This window comes from Balaenoptera borealis (genome assembly GCF_965194805.1).
Source record: "Balaenoptera borealis genome assembly, chromosome: 17".
Classification (NCBI taxonomy): Eukaryota; Metazoa; Chordata; class Mammalia; order Artiodactyla; family Balaenopteridae; genus Balaenoptera; species Balaenoptera borealis.
Window position 1 is genome coordinate 6276476 of NC_138876.1, and position 15904 is coordinate 6292379.

The window sequence follows — 15904 nt, forward strand, 5'->3', positions numbered from 1 at the left end:
CAGTAACCTTAGGGAAATGCCATAATCTTTGTGCCTCAATTTCCTCATCTATAAAATGGGATGATAATAATAGTAACCTACTTATAAGGCTGTAAAATGCTTAGAACAGCGTGCGGCACCCAGTACGTTATCTTTGCAAGTGTACTGAACTTCTACTATGTACATTACATCTGCTATCTCATTTAATCACAATCTCACAAGTCAAATATTCTTGCCGTCATTTGAAGACTCGAAGAAGTAACCTGGCCAAAATAATACAGGTAAGGAAGCGACGCAGCTGGGATTCAAATCCAGGTTTGTGTGGTTTCACAGCCCACAAGTCTTTTTAACTAAATCATGTGACTATCTGTAAGAGTCAAGAATCATACAAAAGTTCTATCATTTTCTTTCACTAAAAAGAGGGCAGAATTCGTCAGGAAAATTATTCTAAAACTAATAAAAATGCGTTTCAAGAATGTATGAAACATGGGGAAAGAAAACACGGGAGATTCACCAAGTAGATCCTTATCTAACAGAACTTAAAATTCTATAGTGAAGATTTTAAACTGGTGGTGTGATAACCAACAAACCCACTTTTTAGAAAGCCTGTCACACAATCTACAGCTTGGTGAGGAGCCTCGTCTCCGGGAACGCTCACTCTACTCCCCGCAGCATCTGTCACCGCCATGAGCGGGTGATCGTTAAGCACCACTGTCGTCGTCTTGATGCTATGAAGCAGATGGCAGTGCTAAACCCAAACGATGTAGTACATCTCCCCGGTGGACGCCGCTTTCACAGACTCCCATTACTCCACACTCCTCAGTGATCAATGTCACGTGTTCTCAAGAACATGAACGAGTGAACTGACAGTGGCAATTGATTTACTGCCTTTAGCACGCCTTTGCCCTGCTGCTGTTTCATCCACTTGTGGAGATCATGTCTGAAGATTCCACGTGGCCACTTCAGGCGTTCTGGTATTCTCTGTATTTGTAGGGACTTCCCCCCCACCCCCATCTTAGTTGCTTTCAGGTTAAGCAAAAGAACTTGGTCTTAAAGAGAACTGGATATGAGACCTGACTGCTACTTATTAGCTATGTGACTTTGGTCAAGCTCAAACTCTCTGAGTATTAGTTTCCTTATTTGTAAAACTAAAAACTGATAATCTTACAGATGTTTTTGGGAATTAAATAAAATGATAGGCATGAGAGCATTTAATATAGTAACTAACACTTGATAAGCACTCAATAGATATCTCACTCCTTCAAAATTTGTTAATGAATCTTGAAAAAAAAAAAAAGTGCTGAAGGCAGTGTTTGCCCAACTTCAGCCCTTCATGGACCACTTCCGGGACTTTTCCCATCCATGTCCACCACTCATCCTGTTAGTGACTTCATATTACTCTCTATATTGATTTTATTTTAACTTAAACTTACTGTAATTTATTTATAGCAATACTATTCATAAAATCATGTGCTTGATATGGTAATTACACTTTTCCAGTAACTTTAAAATCTAATTGTTAAAACTGTAAAAAAAAGTCTGCCGTGTACCACCTGAAATCATGTTGTGAAACATCAGTGATAGGTGTACGACTCTTTGAGAAGCACGATAACAGTAGAAAGAAAATGGACGGAGATGAGTAAGGTCACTAAGTGTGTAACTCAGACCACTTACTAAACCTCTCTCTGTGTCTCAGTTTTCTCAAGAAAAAAATGGGGATGAGAATATCCACCTTTTAAAGTTAAAATTAAGACCAGAGGGGGATAATACATGCTCGTGTGCACGCGCGCTCAAACATACACACAGAGACACGTGCACACACACACACTTATCTTGATACAACCGATGCTGCAGTAGATGTGGTCAATGCATAGTAATTATTATTAACAGCAATACTTATACATGTTAAAACTTTGGCCCTTGGGCTTTTCCCTCCCTTTTCCCTTTTAGGTTGTAGCTTCATTTTCACTATAGCCATCTCTCCTTGTTTTTCTTACCATATGGCCCTTGACTGAGAATTTAGATATTTACAGTTTTACAGTATAATCTGGGTTGGTGTCTGTGTTATTTGGTCAATGTCTATATAATACTGTGTTAGAAGTATCTGTCTGCCAATAGCTATACGGCTTAGTTTGTGCTAAGAGGCTCCTTCAGTACTTGTGCTGCAAGTAGCCAAAAACCCAGGCTAGGTAAAAGTATATTTCACAAAAATTTTGCAAGGCATGGTTAATCCAGGCCAAACCATTACTGCTTTTAAAAATCCAAAACAGCCAACCCTGATACAACACAGAAATATCTTCCAAAAGACAGTTTTACTGATGTTTAAATGTTACATCCTAAACTAAACAACAGGTCATCATTTCCAAAGTGAAAATTCCAAACTATATTCAGACCTCTACAAGTCAGCTTTTGAGAAGACATTACTGCACATACAATGCTAAAGCTGCCAATAGAAGCAACAGCAAACTAGACAGCTGGGCACACGGCAACACTAATTTTTGTCTCATTGCCTTCCTTGGAATTGGCATCTGAAAACACACCAAGAGTATTCGTAGCTTCTGACAGCTTCCATTACTCTGCCTATTTGCATAAAGGGGCTGAGGTGTTGTTTTGTCACAAAAACAAGTCAATGATTTTATATTTAAACTTTTTTCTTAGCTGGATAATGGTTTTTAGAGTCAGACAAAAACCTAAGCTTCAGTACTCTTCAGCAGCGTACTCTTGGGAAAGTTGCTAAACATCGTATCTTCAACTTCTGTACATGGAAAAGCTTAGCATGTAGGGCCACTGTGAAAACTGGAGATAATGTATAGAAAGGACGCAGATGGCTGAGTGCTAGACTTAACAGGCTCTCCAAAACTAGCAGCTATTATTTCTAATTCCCTTTTCCAGTATTTCTAAGTGTTTTCAGGAAAATCATAGAGATTCTGGAGGATGAAAGGAAATAGGTACTCGAAAGTACCGTCAAGCCACGAAGTGCTATGGGAAATTAGCAGGTCAACATTAAACCCGCCAGAAAATAAACTTTTTATTACAGAGTCATCCACTTATGCTCAGGGGGTTATTAGTACTTTTTGGAAACCCTTTTTGTTCTACCTTCTTTATGATTGATCATCAGGGGAATCAAATATCTCCTTGGAGAATTTACAATTATTCAGAAACACAGATTAAAATATTGTGAAATTTGAATAAAAGTTGTACATAAGGTACAAAAACATAGTGAAATGATTATTACAGTCAAGATAATTAACAGACTTTCTCACAGTTACCATTTTCTTGTGTGATGAGAGCACCTGAAATTTACTCTTAGCAAATTTCCAGAACTCAATACTGTATTATTAAGTATAGTCATCATGCTATACAATTGCGACTGTTCTTAGGATTATAAATAAGATATCAAATGAGAACTAATTCCACTTAGTTTAGAATGAAACAGATACATTTACAAAGGGTTTCCAGGAGTCAGACTATGATTTCTGTGAAGGCTCTCGTCATGTCAGGGCAGGTGCAGGTCCCTGAGGGCTGAGGCCATTCATCACCTGCTCTTTTTTAATTCACCACAGCTACTCCAGAGCGGTGTGTCCATAGGAATTAATCAATAACTATTTCTGAGCCAATGTATATTAGAATAACTCCAGTATTGTAAAGAATAGTTCACATTTCTCTTCACAGTAATAGATGACAGCTTGTTACTCATTAAATGTGTGAAGTTAGATAAACAATGCTTTGTTTTACATTTTGTTTTACGCTATGGGGGCCATCACAAACATCGATGGGGAAACGTAGCTGAACTATGCTGAATTTTCTATTTTCTATGTAGGGACTCTCACTTGTACTCTAATTTTCCTTTTGGGTATTTGAAAATTAGGAGAAAAAATTCCTAATTTGTAAAACCTCCGGAGAGAAACTTTTTTCTGCAACAAAACAGTGTTGTAAAATGATCACGGAGCGTGAAGTGTAGAAGTCATAGCTGAGAGAGGCCTTTCACACACAGGTGACGACGCTGGTGGCAGCCGTGGCCCCCGTCTCGGTCTACCCTGTTTCCAAGTGCCCGCCCTTGGAAAGGCTATGGCCGCTCAGCCGCTCAGGCCGCTGTACGGCTGACATCCATACGGAGCATCCGCAGGTGCCCTCTCGCCCTTCTCATTCTCCCTGGTCCTTGCAGATTTACCAGCACCTGCTTCTCGCGGCCATCCCGGTGCAAAATGGGATGCAGAAGAAATTCAGAGCTGCGGGCGAGGGCGGGCACCGGGGCACCCTCAGTGCTACGCTAACCACCTGGTGGAACGCGGAAGTACGCCGGGGAAGGCCTCACTTAGTCCCTCACAGAGAAGACGCCGGGCAAGCTGCCTACCTCCACGCGGTTCACTCGGGCTGTGGGCTTTCCTGTCTCGTTCACCCCTCAGGTCAATCCTCCAAAGAAAAAACCAGGTGACACATTTTACAAATGGAGGCTTAGAGAGGTGAAATAACTTGCCCACAGTCACATAACCAGAAAGCGTTGAAGTGGGACCTAAACCCAGCTCCGTCAGACTCTTACACCGTGGGCTGGGTCTGCAGACGTTTCTGATAACACATCTGCATCAGAAAGAAATGGTTTTTGAGCTTGTAACTGAAACTATTTATGGGTAACATGTGTGCTATAGTAGTAGTAACGTGCGGTGCCCTGACCCTGAGACACAGCTCCTCTGTGCTGGTGCCAGAGACACCGCCGTCTTTTAACTCTGCGCTGTCCAAGGGAAATTTGTAACTTCGAGTTTTCTAGTAGTCACGTTTAAACAAAAAGTAAAAAGAAACAGGTGATGTTGATGTTGATCGTGTCTTTATTTTGCATGCTTTATTTACTCCACACCGCCTTTGGAATTGGGTATGTGCCTGACACCCCCAACACATCCCCCTTTGGACTAGACACCTTTCAAGCGTTCAACAGGCACGTGTGCTGGAGGCTGCCAGGGCGGACAGTGCGGTCCTAATAACTTCTGCTCTGTGCTCTTTCCACTACGTCTTGACGTGTCAAAGAACATTTTCAGAACAGCTTGTAATCTAAAAGGAGACCAAGTAAAGAATTCTGCAGTAACGCTGAACTATATAACTACAGCACAGACTGTACTTTCAAATTCTGAATTGAGAGAATTATTGAAGTTTGAAATAAATTTTATAGAACCTGGAGTGTAAAAACCAAGAAATTTTAGACCCCAGAATATCAAGTGTTACATGGTATTATCTGTTAGTGGGTACTAGGTTGTTTGCTCCTTGAAAGTAGTGGCCGTGAATGTTCTTGGCTGAAAGGATCTCATGTAAAATTGGAAAAACTAAGTTCTTAATTTCATTCGTCTTAGCCCACAACATTAATATGCAGGATAAATGAAATTCTTAGGTTTGATTAAGGCATTCCACAGTCTGATAAGGCAACAGTTCCAGTTCAGATGAAAGCATGATTCCTAAGGGATTTAAACGCATCACAAAATATCAGATTTTTGAATACTGTATATGGAAAATATTAATTGGAACCAGTTTCAGTAACTGAAATCAAAACCATGACAAAAGGAGAGCTGAAAGGCAATGGAAGTACAAACGAGGATGCTTGGGGCCAGTGTGGATCTACCACTGCTCAGCCTCGTGAGTTTGGATAAGCAATTTAACCTCTCTGAATCTGTATGCAAGGGAGTGACATGTTTAGACTTGAATTTTGCAATAGTTCAGGGCATGCTGAGAGGGGAAAGAGAATCTATGTGAAGCCCATGGTATAGTACACCAAGCACACAGCCAACATTCACTACTGAAGATGATAGTGATGGTGATTTCCTGGTCAACACCCACTACTCAATCCTGGGGATGATTTCAAAATCTGCTCTCCTAACTGGTTTATACTAGATTTCTAATTATGAGATACATGGTGTTGTACTTAAACCAATGTTATAATATGTGCATGTTATGGGCTGAACTGTGTTTCCCCCCAAATCATATGTTGAAGCCCTGACCCCCAGCACCTTATAATGTGTATTTGGAGACAATCGATCATCTTTAAAGAGGTGATTAAGTTAAAATGGGGCCTTTTGTGGGCCCTAGTCCAATCTGACTGCTGGCATAACAAGGAAGGAAATTTGGACACAAAGAGAAAGCAGGGATGCACGCGCACAGAGGACACAGTGAGAAGGCGGCCAGCTGCAAGTCAAGGAGAGGGGCCTCAGAAGAAACCAGATCTGCCAACGCCTTGATCTTGGACCTCCAGCCTCTGTAACCTTGAGGAAACAAATTTCTGTTGCTTTAAATACAGTCTGTGGTATTTTGTTACGGTAACTCTAGCAAACTAATACAGCACCTGGAACCATTCTTCACGCTGCTCCATAATATAGCTGCTTCATTGTGATTTACAGTAGACGGTGAAGAGGAAAAGACAGACAGACCAAGGTGCTCAGTCGGGCCCCTTCGCTTGTAAGTTGCATGATCTTAGGCAAGTTACCTAATTTTTGTAAACCAGTTTTTCTTCTTTAAAAGGACTGATGCTTATTTCACAGGTTATGAGGATTAAATGAATATTAAGAATAACCGACCAACAGTGACTTCTGCACTTGCCAACGTGTGGAATTCTCATACAATTCTCTGTAACTCCTTCAGGTAGCACTGAAAAGATCACTTCCGGGCAGGTGGGCTGGCTGTCATGAAAGGTGTTTCTTTTACATGAGTCTTCCTGACATTTAAAGGGCTTATAATTCGGAACGTGCCAGCCTCCTAATGGGTCTCTGCCTCCAGGCTCGCCATCTGCCCATCTGGCCTCTCTACTGCCTTCTAATTCATTTCTCCGAATCCAGGTGTGAACACACCACTCCCCTGCCTGCACCTCGTCGCTGGCTCCCCGCTGCTGCCCACGGTCCGGAGCCTGCACCCTGAGACTGCGGAGGATGCAGTCACTCCCTCTCCTGCCTCATCTGTCCCGTGCACCACGCCCTCCAGCTCAGGCAGCACTTCTTGTGTCAGGCTCTGTGCCTTGCTCTGGCTTTGGGAAATGTCCTTCCCTGTTTGTACCCTGGTGACCACTACTTCTCCTTCACTTTCTCAGTGAAATGTCCCCAGTGTTCCCAACCAGACTTGAGCACTGTCTTTTTATGGAAATACTGTGTTTTTCCTCAGACTCTCATGTGATTACCATATTACATTGCTTTTAAATATTTGTATTTCATTCTAGCCTGTGAACTTCCCAAGAAGAGGGTCTCTGTCCCAACAATCTTTGTAATCCAACATCGAGCACAGTGCCTACGTTTAATACACGTAGTGGACATTTAATAAATGTTGGCTGAATGAATAAATGACCAAAGGAACGAATGCTTGTGATCAATCATACTAATATGTTATCACTGCTTAAAGTGGGAAGACTACAAGCTTTCAAAGCCTGGTTCACATTCTGGGTTAGTTATTTACTTCTCTGAGCCTCAGTTTCATCATCTGTAAAACAGGCACATTAACTCCTGCTGTTGCCGTTCAGATTAAATGAGACGTGTGAGTCTTTAAAGGATTGCACTCCATGTGTGATTTCCGGCTAATTACTTAATCTTATGCTCTGTGCTCCTTCCCTTCATCTGTATAACGGGAACAGCCCCACATACTTCGTGACATTGCCGGGACACCTATACAAGGTGAGACATGTAAAGTCCTGTCTAGTGTCTACTGTGTGCCAGTCACCCCCGGGCGTGCCACAACCCGCAAGGACGCAAACACCATGCACAAGGCTTCCCGTAAAGAAGACCAGTTGGGGGTCAAAGTTTAAAGGCTACTTAACTGTTAGAAATTATGTAAGTAAAAAATCTGGCATGAACAAAAAGAGAAAAAATTATATCCCTGTCAACCTCAGTACCAGGGTGCCTGTCTGTTCAAAGCTTGCCTGGCCCCGTATGAGTTCAAAAGTGAATTTATGCTTCATCGAGATAACCATGTAGTCCATATTTATTTATGCTCATAAAGCCAGTATTTTGGTTTGCGTATGTCTGTCTTTGTCTACCACGTAGAATTTTAAACATAAAGCAAGAGGTTTCTAGGCATTTAGGAAAACATTCTGAACAGAACACGGATTTCATATATCAATGGACATCAAGGTCTACTATCAGAAGACGTAACTATGAAGCTGTGTTTCCCTCTAATAACACTCATTTCTAAGTCAACACTTCTTTAGAAAATGAATTAGAACTCACTCATTTTTCACTAATAGGAATTTGAAGTTGTTAGAAAACAGGAGCACTGCTGCTAAGAAACAGAAATGATCTATGAACACTGAAAAAAACTTTTGTCACTTCCATCCCCAGGCACTGACAATGTAGGATATTTACACATTTCTGATATGACTTTGGGCCTTAGGACTTGAAGAGCCACAGACTTGGTAGACACTGTTCTTCCTTAGAATATACTGAATGCTTAAGTTAAATTTTTAGAGCAAATAAAATTTCAAATTTTATTTTCCAAGACTCATTGCTTTAGCACTACAATAAGTTGAGAGCAGTACATGCTATTCAGTAGGACAGATAGTGCTTCTCCAGTTAAAACAAACAAAACCAAGCAGGCCGAGTCAAATCACCGTCACTGGCCAATCATCATCCTGCTCCCAGAGTACAGCAAATGCGGAAGGGCACAAGTGTCTGCTATGGGGTCTGGTCATGAAGATTGACTCTTACCTTTGGGCTGGGGCGCTATAGCTGTTATCATAGGAATCATAACTCTGTTCATCATAAGCAGTGCCATATCCATCATCATAGTCCTAAAATATAACAGGAGAAGTACAAAAAAGTTCAGAGAAATTTCTGGAAAGGAAGACGCATTCTGCTTTTAGTGAATTAATTCAGCTACCATTTAACTATATATCTAATTATAATGTAAGGAAAAATATAAAAGTGACATCAGTGAAAATGATAGAGTAAGAACCTCCAAAAATTCTCCTGAAAAAGCAAAGAGAAACTGGCAAAAATTGTTAGAATCAACATTTTTAGATCCCTGGAAATTAACCAAAGGCTTGCAGAGATCTAGGGAGCATTTATTTTTAAAAAATTGGCTGCACCTTGGAATGAAGGGTGAGCTCGGTCCTATTCCCACCCCTCACCCCCACCTCTGCAGAAGCCGCAATCCAGCAAGGAGGAAACCAGCAGGCTGGAGGTCACTGGAGGGGGCAGGGCAGGGTGGAGGCTTTCAAAACCCCATTCCCAGAGGATTGCCTTTATTTGACCTGACTGGGTGCACAAAGCCTTTTCCCTCAGGGTATTTGAAGAAAATAATCAGAGGCAATTGTTTATGAGTTTAGCTGCTTGAAGTGGTGGAGAAGAACTGGCGCAAATAACAGGCTGACCAAAAAGCTTACAAGGAAAAGTGGGGGAATGAGATGTCCATAGGAGCTCTGCAAAGTTCTGACATAATTCTGGAATCTCAAAGACTACAGTGTCATGTACTTGCCCAGGACAGACCTGATAAGGCCCTGGGCTCTCTCCTCTGGCTGACCTTGAGGTTCAGTATAAGAAGGAAAGTCAAGGCTAAGCCAGAGTTAGCTGTAAACTGATTGGCTCAGTGTTGAAGACAAGCTCCAACAGGTACCCACAGCCTCTTGGTAAAGACTACAGACTTAATTTCCAAGCATTTGACAAAAATCTCTGTCCAATCATTAGCTGACCACTAAGGTAAGAGAGAAAAGACACTTCTGTGGCAACACATGATAAATATCGACTTTACAATATTAGTTTGGAAAAGTAACTAAACCAAGAAAAAAAAAAAATCCTAGGGAGGAAGGAGAATTTGATTTTCACACGGACACACTATATTAAATGTCCAGTTTTAAACAAACAAAAACCATTATGCAACATGCAGAGAAAAAACAAAAGTATAGTCTATACACGAGAAAAAAAAAGTAGTCAATAGAAACTATCCCCGATGAAGCTGAGACACCGAACTTACTGGACAAAGACTTTATTTATTTTTATTTTTTATTGGGGTATAGTTGTTTTACAATGTTGTGTTAGTTTCTACTGTACAGTGAAGTGGAGTTCCCTGTGCTAATACGGCAGGTTCTTATTAGTTATCTATTTTATACATATTAGTGTATATAGGTCGATCCCAATCTCCCAATTCATCCCACTAGACAAAGACTTTAAATCAGTTACTTGAAATATATTCAAGGAACTAAATGATAGCCTGTATCTAAAAAGCTAAAGAAGGGTATTAGAACAATGCCTCACCAAAATACAGAATATTAATATAGATACAAAAAATACAGAAAAGAATCCAAAGAAATTCTTGAGGTGCAAAATATAACAACTCAAATGAAAAATTCACTAGCCAGGTTGAACAGCAGAAACACAGGTGTAACTCTTTGTGACCTTAGTTATTAGTTTCTTAGATACGCTAACAAAAGCACAAACAACCAAAAAAATATATAAATAAAACGGACTCCAGCAAAATTAAAAACTTCTGTGTCAAAGGACATTAGCAAGAAAGTGAAAAGACAATCTACAGTATGGGAGAAAATATTTGCAAATCACATATCTGATAATGGTCTAGTGTCCAGAATATATGAAGAACTCTCATAACTCAACAATAAAAAGACAACCCAAAAAGAGCTAAAGCCATTCTCCTAGTTCTATGAGGACATTTTGCAGATGTGATAACAAGTACACTATGGTTATTTTAAAGGTATTTTGAAACTGAAAAAGGTCCAGAGAAATGATCATTCTGTAAGATCAAATTAGATATGTTGCTCAATGACATTTATATCTATGAAAGTGTGAAGCCTACCCTACAACTGATTTCTAAGTTTCTGGGGATAATCAATTACCTAGTGACTTTGGACTTACTGGTATTTACTTAATATTTAAAAGAGCCAGGAAATAATCTAAGTATTTTGGAACATCAGTATTATCAGTGGTAATCAATTTAATGATCATCACCAGAGCTTTTGAAGTGGAGAAATGTGGTCAAGGGGTAAGAGAAAAGATGTGGAGTCAGATGGGCTTCTGTGTTTTACTGTCACTGATCTCAGTCAAGTTCATCCACTTCCTCAGAATCTGTTTCTTTACCTGTAAAATGTGAATCCTTAATAAGTATCCTGAAAGGATGAGAAATTACATATACATATGTATGTATGCCAGCAAAATGCCAGATATGTATTAAGAACTTTATAAAGAATAGCTTATATTATTAACTATCATAGTAAAGCATTACCCTTGCAGACCTCTCTCCTGGATTTCTAAAATGATAAGACTCACAGGTGATGAACATCAGGAGCCACTTCACACAACGGTAGGAGCCAAATGCCTGATTTTAAAGTGATGATCTTAGTTACTCTCTTTTAAGAAGCATCTACTAAATAGTATACCTCAATTTATTTGATTTAGAAAAGCAAAAGTATCTGAATAGCAAGGTATATTGTAATGTGCTCCATTTTGTAAGACAACTATTAAGCTGAAGGGATGATACTATCTTTGCAGGGGTAAGGCTTATACAATTTGTACGTGACCACCTTAAATTTTTAAAAATGTTTTCTCATAAAGGAGGAACTGAGTATTTGCTGCAAAGCTATGTGTTCAGAACTTTGAACATGGATAGAATCTAAAGGGAATACTCATTAAATAGGGGCAGAGGAAGAATAAAAGTCAAGAATATCCTTAGAACATATTGGTGAGCCATGGTGTCCCTTGCAGTAGCTGAAGGCAGGTTGCTAATATAGCTGTGATCTTCCAATGACCAACGCAAGGAGGAGAAAGCTCTCAGATAAGATTCAAACAAACAAAAATATTTGAGATGATTTTAGTTATAAGTAGCAAACTGCAGATATTACAATTCTGGTGAATTAACAAATTAAAAGCAGCTAGCATCTCAACAAAAAGAAAGTAATCTTACCGCATTAAAAAAAAACCCAAAAAACCAAAAACCAAAAAAAATCCTTTACTTAGCCCCTACCCTGTTCGCTGGCACTCCTGCTAGACACCATGGCGGGAAAGGGGTGTCCTGTCTAGTGAGTACGCTGGCGGGATGGAGATGACAGGCGACTGAAGAGAACTATCAGGCAACGTGTCACATGCTGTGGCGAAGGTAAGCACCCAGGGTGGCACTGGGAAAGGGAAAGGGGAAGAAAATTTCCCAGAAGTGTTGAAAGCAGAGAAAAGCAAAAGGAGCTGGGAAAATTTGGTGGAATGAACAGCAGGTGCAAAACAATGGAGGTACAGACACAAGAACCCTTCTCACCCAGGGTTCAGGTGAGCACACTGTGGAATGCAAACGAAAGGGGAGAGCAATGAGCCGGAGACACCCATATAGCAGACCACGCGTGGCCAAGTTACGGAGCGTGGATTTAGATTCCGCATTGCAGGACTCTCTCTGGAAACTGTGTGGGCATGGAGCCGGGAAGGTCAGTCTGGAGGGCGGGACTTGCAACTCGGTCATTGCCTTGAGCATGTGGTCTGGCAAAATGCAGAGCCCACGGCTGCTTCAGTAATTTGTTAGTAGCTTAAAAAGAATATGGCTTCACCCATGCAGAATTCTCTTTCTATGCTTATTTAAAAGAATCAAGATTCTTTAAACTCCAGTAAATAACTGGAATTTTCTTAAGTATCTGAAATGTAAAGTAGTAGACTATTTAAAACCTACACTTATGTCATTCATTGCTTGTTCAATTATTCTGTCAGATATTACAATGTTAGTTTATTTGAATTTTCAAATTGTTTAGGTCACTGAATTATTGACTTTCATATTTTACAGTGAAGATTTTAAAAGATTAAAAATGCAATTTTCACAATATTTCTTTCATGACGATGATTTCACAGTTGGATTTGGCCTTGGGGGTGCAGCCTCTTCCATCACAAGTATTGTTTGTTCAATGGACAGGACGTGAAAAATATAGGACAGCATAAAGCAGATTGTGACAGACAAAAGAAGAAAAAGGAGGAGTGTGACTGCAGATGGATGTGTAAGTTTCTGGGAGGGAGTGGAGGGGATTCTTGTTGATTACCTGCATTTTATTGCAAGAAGGAGATGAGGTCATTGGCTAAGAACAGTTGGGGAGGTCAGCCAGCAAAGGATCAACAAAGGGTTACAAGGAGGAGGAAGGATGAGGGTGACGGGCTGCCTGAGGGCTTTTGTCTGAGGGCTGGGGGACCTGAGGTACAGCAGCCCTCTCCCTCTGTCTCTCTTCTCCTAATGCTCTTATCTTCCAGTGTTCCCAACAACTGGCTGCTTTTCTTTAAATAATCTGACATTATGAAATTCCTCTTCAGATTTTTCTGAGGCTAGTTAGAAATTTTAAAGACGAGTGAATGCGATCTTTGTCACAAGCTAACATATGATGGAGCGGAATCATCCATCTAGCGTAGCGGGGATGCTGCTGAGCTATCAACAGCTCCATCACAGAGGGGCTTAGCGTCCACGCTTAAACAGCGCCAGGACCTGGGATGGGGACTCAGGACTCCACTGTCGGCAGAGCTCAGATGTGCTGAACGATTTCTTTTCACACTTGACATCTTTGCGTAGCTTCTCGTATTTCCATTTTCTCCTAGAGAACACTCCCCTTCACGACACGTCACAAAGTCTCTGTGTCGGCCCCCTGTTCTGCAGTCAGTCCGCTGCTTCACGTGCAAGTCCCTTCCAGTTCACACGCTGTTCCCTGCGAGTCTCTGCACCTGCCTTCTCTGCCTAGTCAATTTTTCACGATGAAGCTCCAATGAACCTCCTGCTCTGTTTCTCCCACAAACGCAGAGTCCACCACACCTGTTATGCCAATAATGGACCAACACATGCCGCTGTTACTGTACAGAAATGACTGACTGGCTCTGGCCTCACCTACTGTTTGTTATGAACACGGACTGTGTGGTACTGATTCTTTTGCACAGAGTAATGACAGGGCTGGAACGTAACGAGGACCGCTCAGTAAATGCTCGTTAGACTGCTGGACTGAACGCTCCTGAGGAAAGCACGCCAAATCCCTCCCGCACCGAGTCCTCTCAGCTGCCCCGAGTTTGCCTCAGCCTGTCTACACATCTCTGGAGCCATTCCTCAGACGACCCAGAGTGAGGACACTGGGCAGGATAAACTCCTTTATTCTAAGCAACTTAACTGAATTTCCTCTGCAAGAAGCTTAACAGAGCTCCTTTATGTTGTTAAAATGCACTGCAAAGATGCCCCTTCCTTGCACTTTAAAAACAGGGTCCTGTACCTGTGAGTGAGGCAGTACTGCAGGCACGCCTCTCTAACCAAGTGCTGGGAAACCATCCGTCTGTACGAACCTCTGAAGGACTCCTGTCCTAGACAGAATCCATGCCTCCACTTTCCCATCTCACCACCACGCCACCTGCCAGTCAATCTTTCTTTATCTCCTATTTCTCTCTCATATCTTTCCTCTACATTCCCGACATGACTGCATTAGAATCACTCAGAAGCTGCCTGGTACTTCCTTATCTAATCCTTTCTCCAGAATCATCTGCTAAAATGCAAACCTAAGCTTGTTGCTTCCTTGCTTACAAATCTCCACTCCTCTCGCCTGGTTCCTACGAGAGAGACAGTGCACTGTTAAGCTTCATCAGCATGTTAAGGGCCCTGAGGAAGCCTGTCCGTTTCATGCTGTAATTTCTCCGCACATGCTGTTCCCTCTTTAGGTCTTTCGCTGGGAGACTCCAGGCTGAATCATCACTCCCTTCTCTGTGCTTCCCTGATAACTGGTAACTTGCACGTACACAGTGCCCACAATTATTTCTCTGCCTCCTTTCTCTCCCCCTGGTCTACAAGGTCCTTAAAAGGAAGGAACAGACCTTGTTCTCTTGTATTCTCAATGTCGGGAACACAGTAATGAATAAAGAAAGGAACTAATTAAAGACCAAGTGGCAGGAAACATAGCAATAGCTTCTCTAAGATGAATGCGAGCTGAGGAGATGTGCTAGAGTAAGATGCAACATTTACTCAAATAGTGTAAATTTTGATAAGGAGACCTCACCTGAATTCTTTTTTCAAACATTACCTATCAATCTTACAGTCCCTGCCCTCAGGAAAAAAATTTCCCGTTAAAACTCTGTATTCAGGACTTCCCTGGTGGTGCAGTGGGTAAGACCCACGCTCCCAATGCAGGGAACCAGGGTTCGATCCCTGGTCCAGGAACTAGAGCCCACATGCGTGTCTCAAGTAAGACCTGGCACACCCAAATAAATAAATATTAAAAAAAAAACCCCTCTGTATTCTATTCCTGAAAGTCAGAACATTATTAAAAAGAGTGAACAAAGATGGACAAGAAATAAATGTATATTAATAAACATTCTTGAATCATTAAAGAGACTTATTCATCAAGATCCACTTCTGAGTTTTTGTCTTCGATAAGGAAGATGTCTAAATGGAACTGACGGGGTGACGTGGACACTTGACAGGTGTCAGGGGGTCACATAATGGCGAGACACGCCCTAACACAGGGAGAGATCCTTCATGTGCCATTCGCGACCTGAAAACTCCACCGACATATGGCCCAATACCAAAGAAATCTTGCTCTGAAGAGAAAAGATTTTCTAGGATAAAGGAAACAGCGTGACCTATTTAATTCTATTTCTGTCACAAGTAAAATCAAGCATAAAATTTAAGCTGGGAAAAACCATTTTAAACAGAGAATTTACAAAAGTGATTTGAAAATAATGTTTAGGTTTTGAGTCCTTTTAAAAGGAGACAGTTATGCTGACCACACACCACCTCACCAGGGTGAAACCTGGTCATTTCAAAATGTAAGAAGTTTTCACATAAAATACAGTGTTAAAAGATTATTTAAGTCTATTCTTACCATGATTCTTTTGAGTTTATAAAACATACACATTAGCTAAAAATAGTCTTTTGAGAAATTCATTCTTGCTGGGGTTCTGAATAATAGTAATATCCTCGTTGAGTATCAGCAATGACCGTGAACATATCACATAACCAAGTTATTTTATAA

At 41.0% G+C, this 15904-nt stretch overlaps 1 protein-coding gene across 5 annotated transcripts in view; it reads right to left on the reverse strand.

The window, feature by feature from the left end:
- KHDRBS3 (KH RNA binding domain containing, signal transduction associated 3) overlaps window positions 1-15904 on the reverse strand; it is a 165194-nt gene that overhangs the window by 30368 nt on the left and 118922 nt on the right. For all 5 annotated transcript variants that reach the window (XR_014236663.1, XR_014236664.1, XM_082364647.1 and 2 more), the window contains exon 7: window positions 8643-8725. Coding sequence is in view for 3 of the 5 variants with exons in the window: in XM_082364647.1 (XP_082220773.1) it covers window positions 8643-8725 (83 nt within the window). In the remaining 2 variants the exon portion in view is untranslated. The remainder of the gene's footprint in view (window positions 1-8642; window positions 8726-15904) is intronic.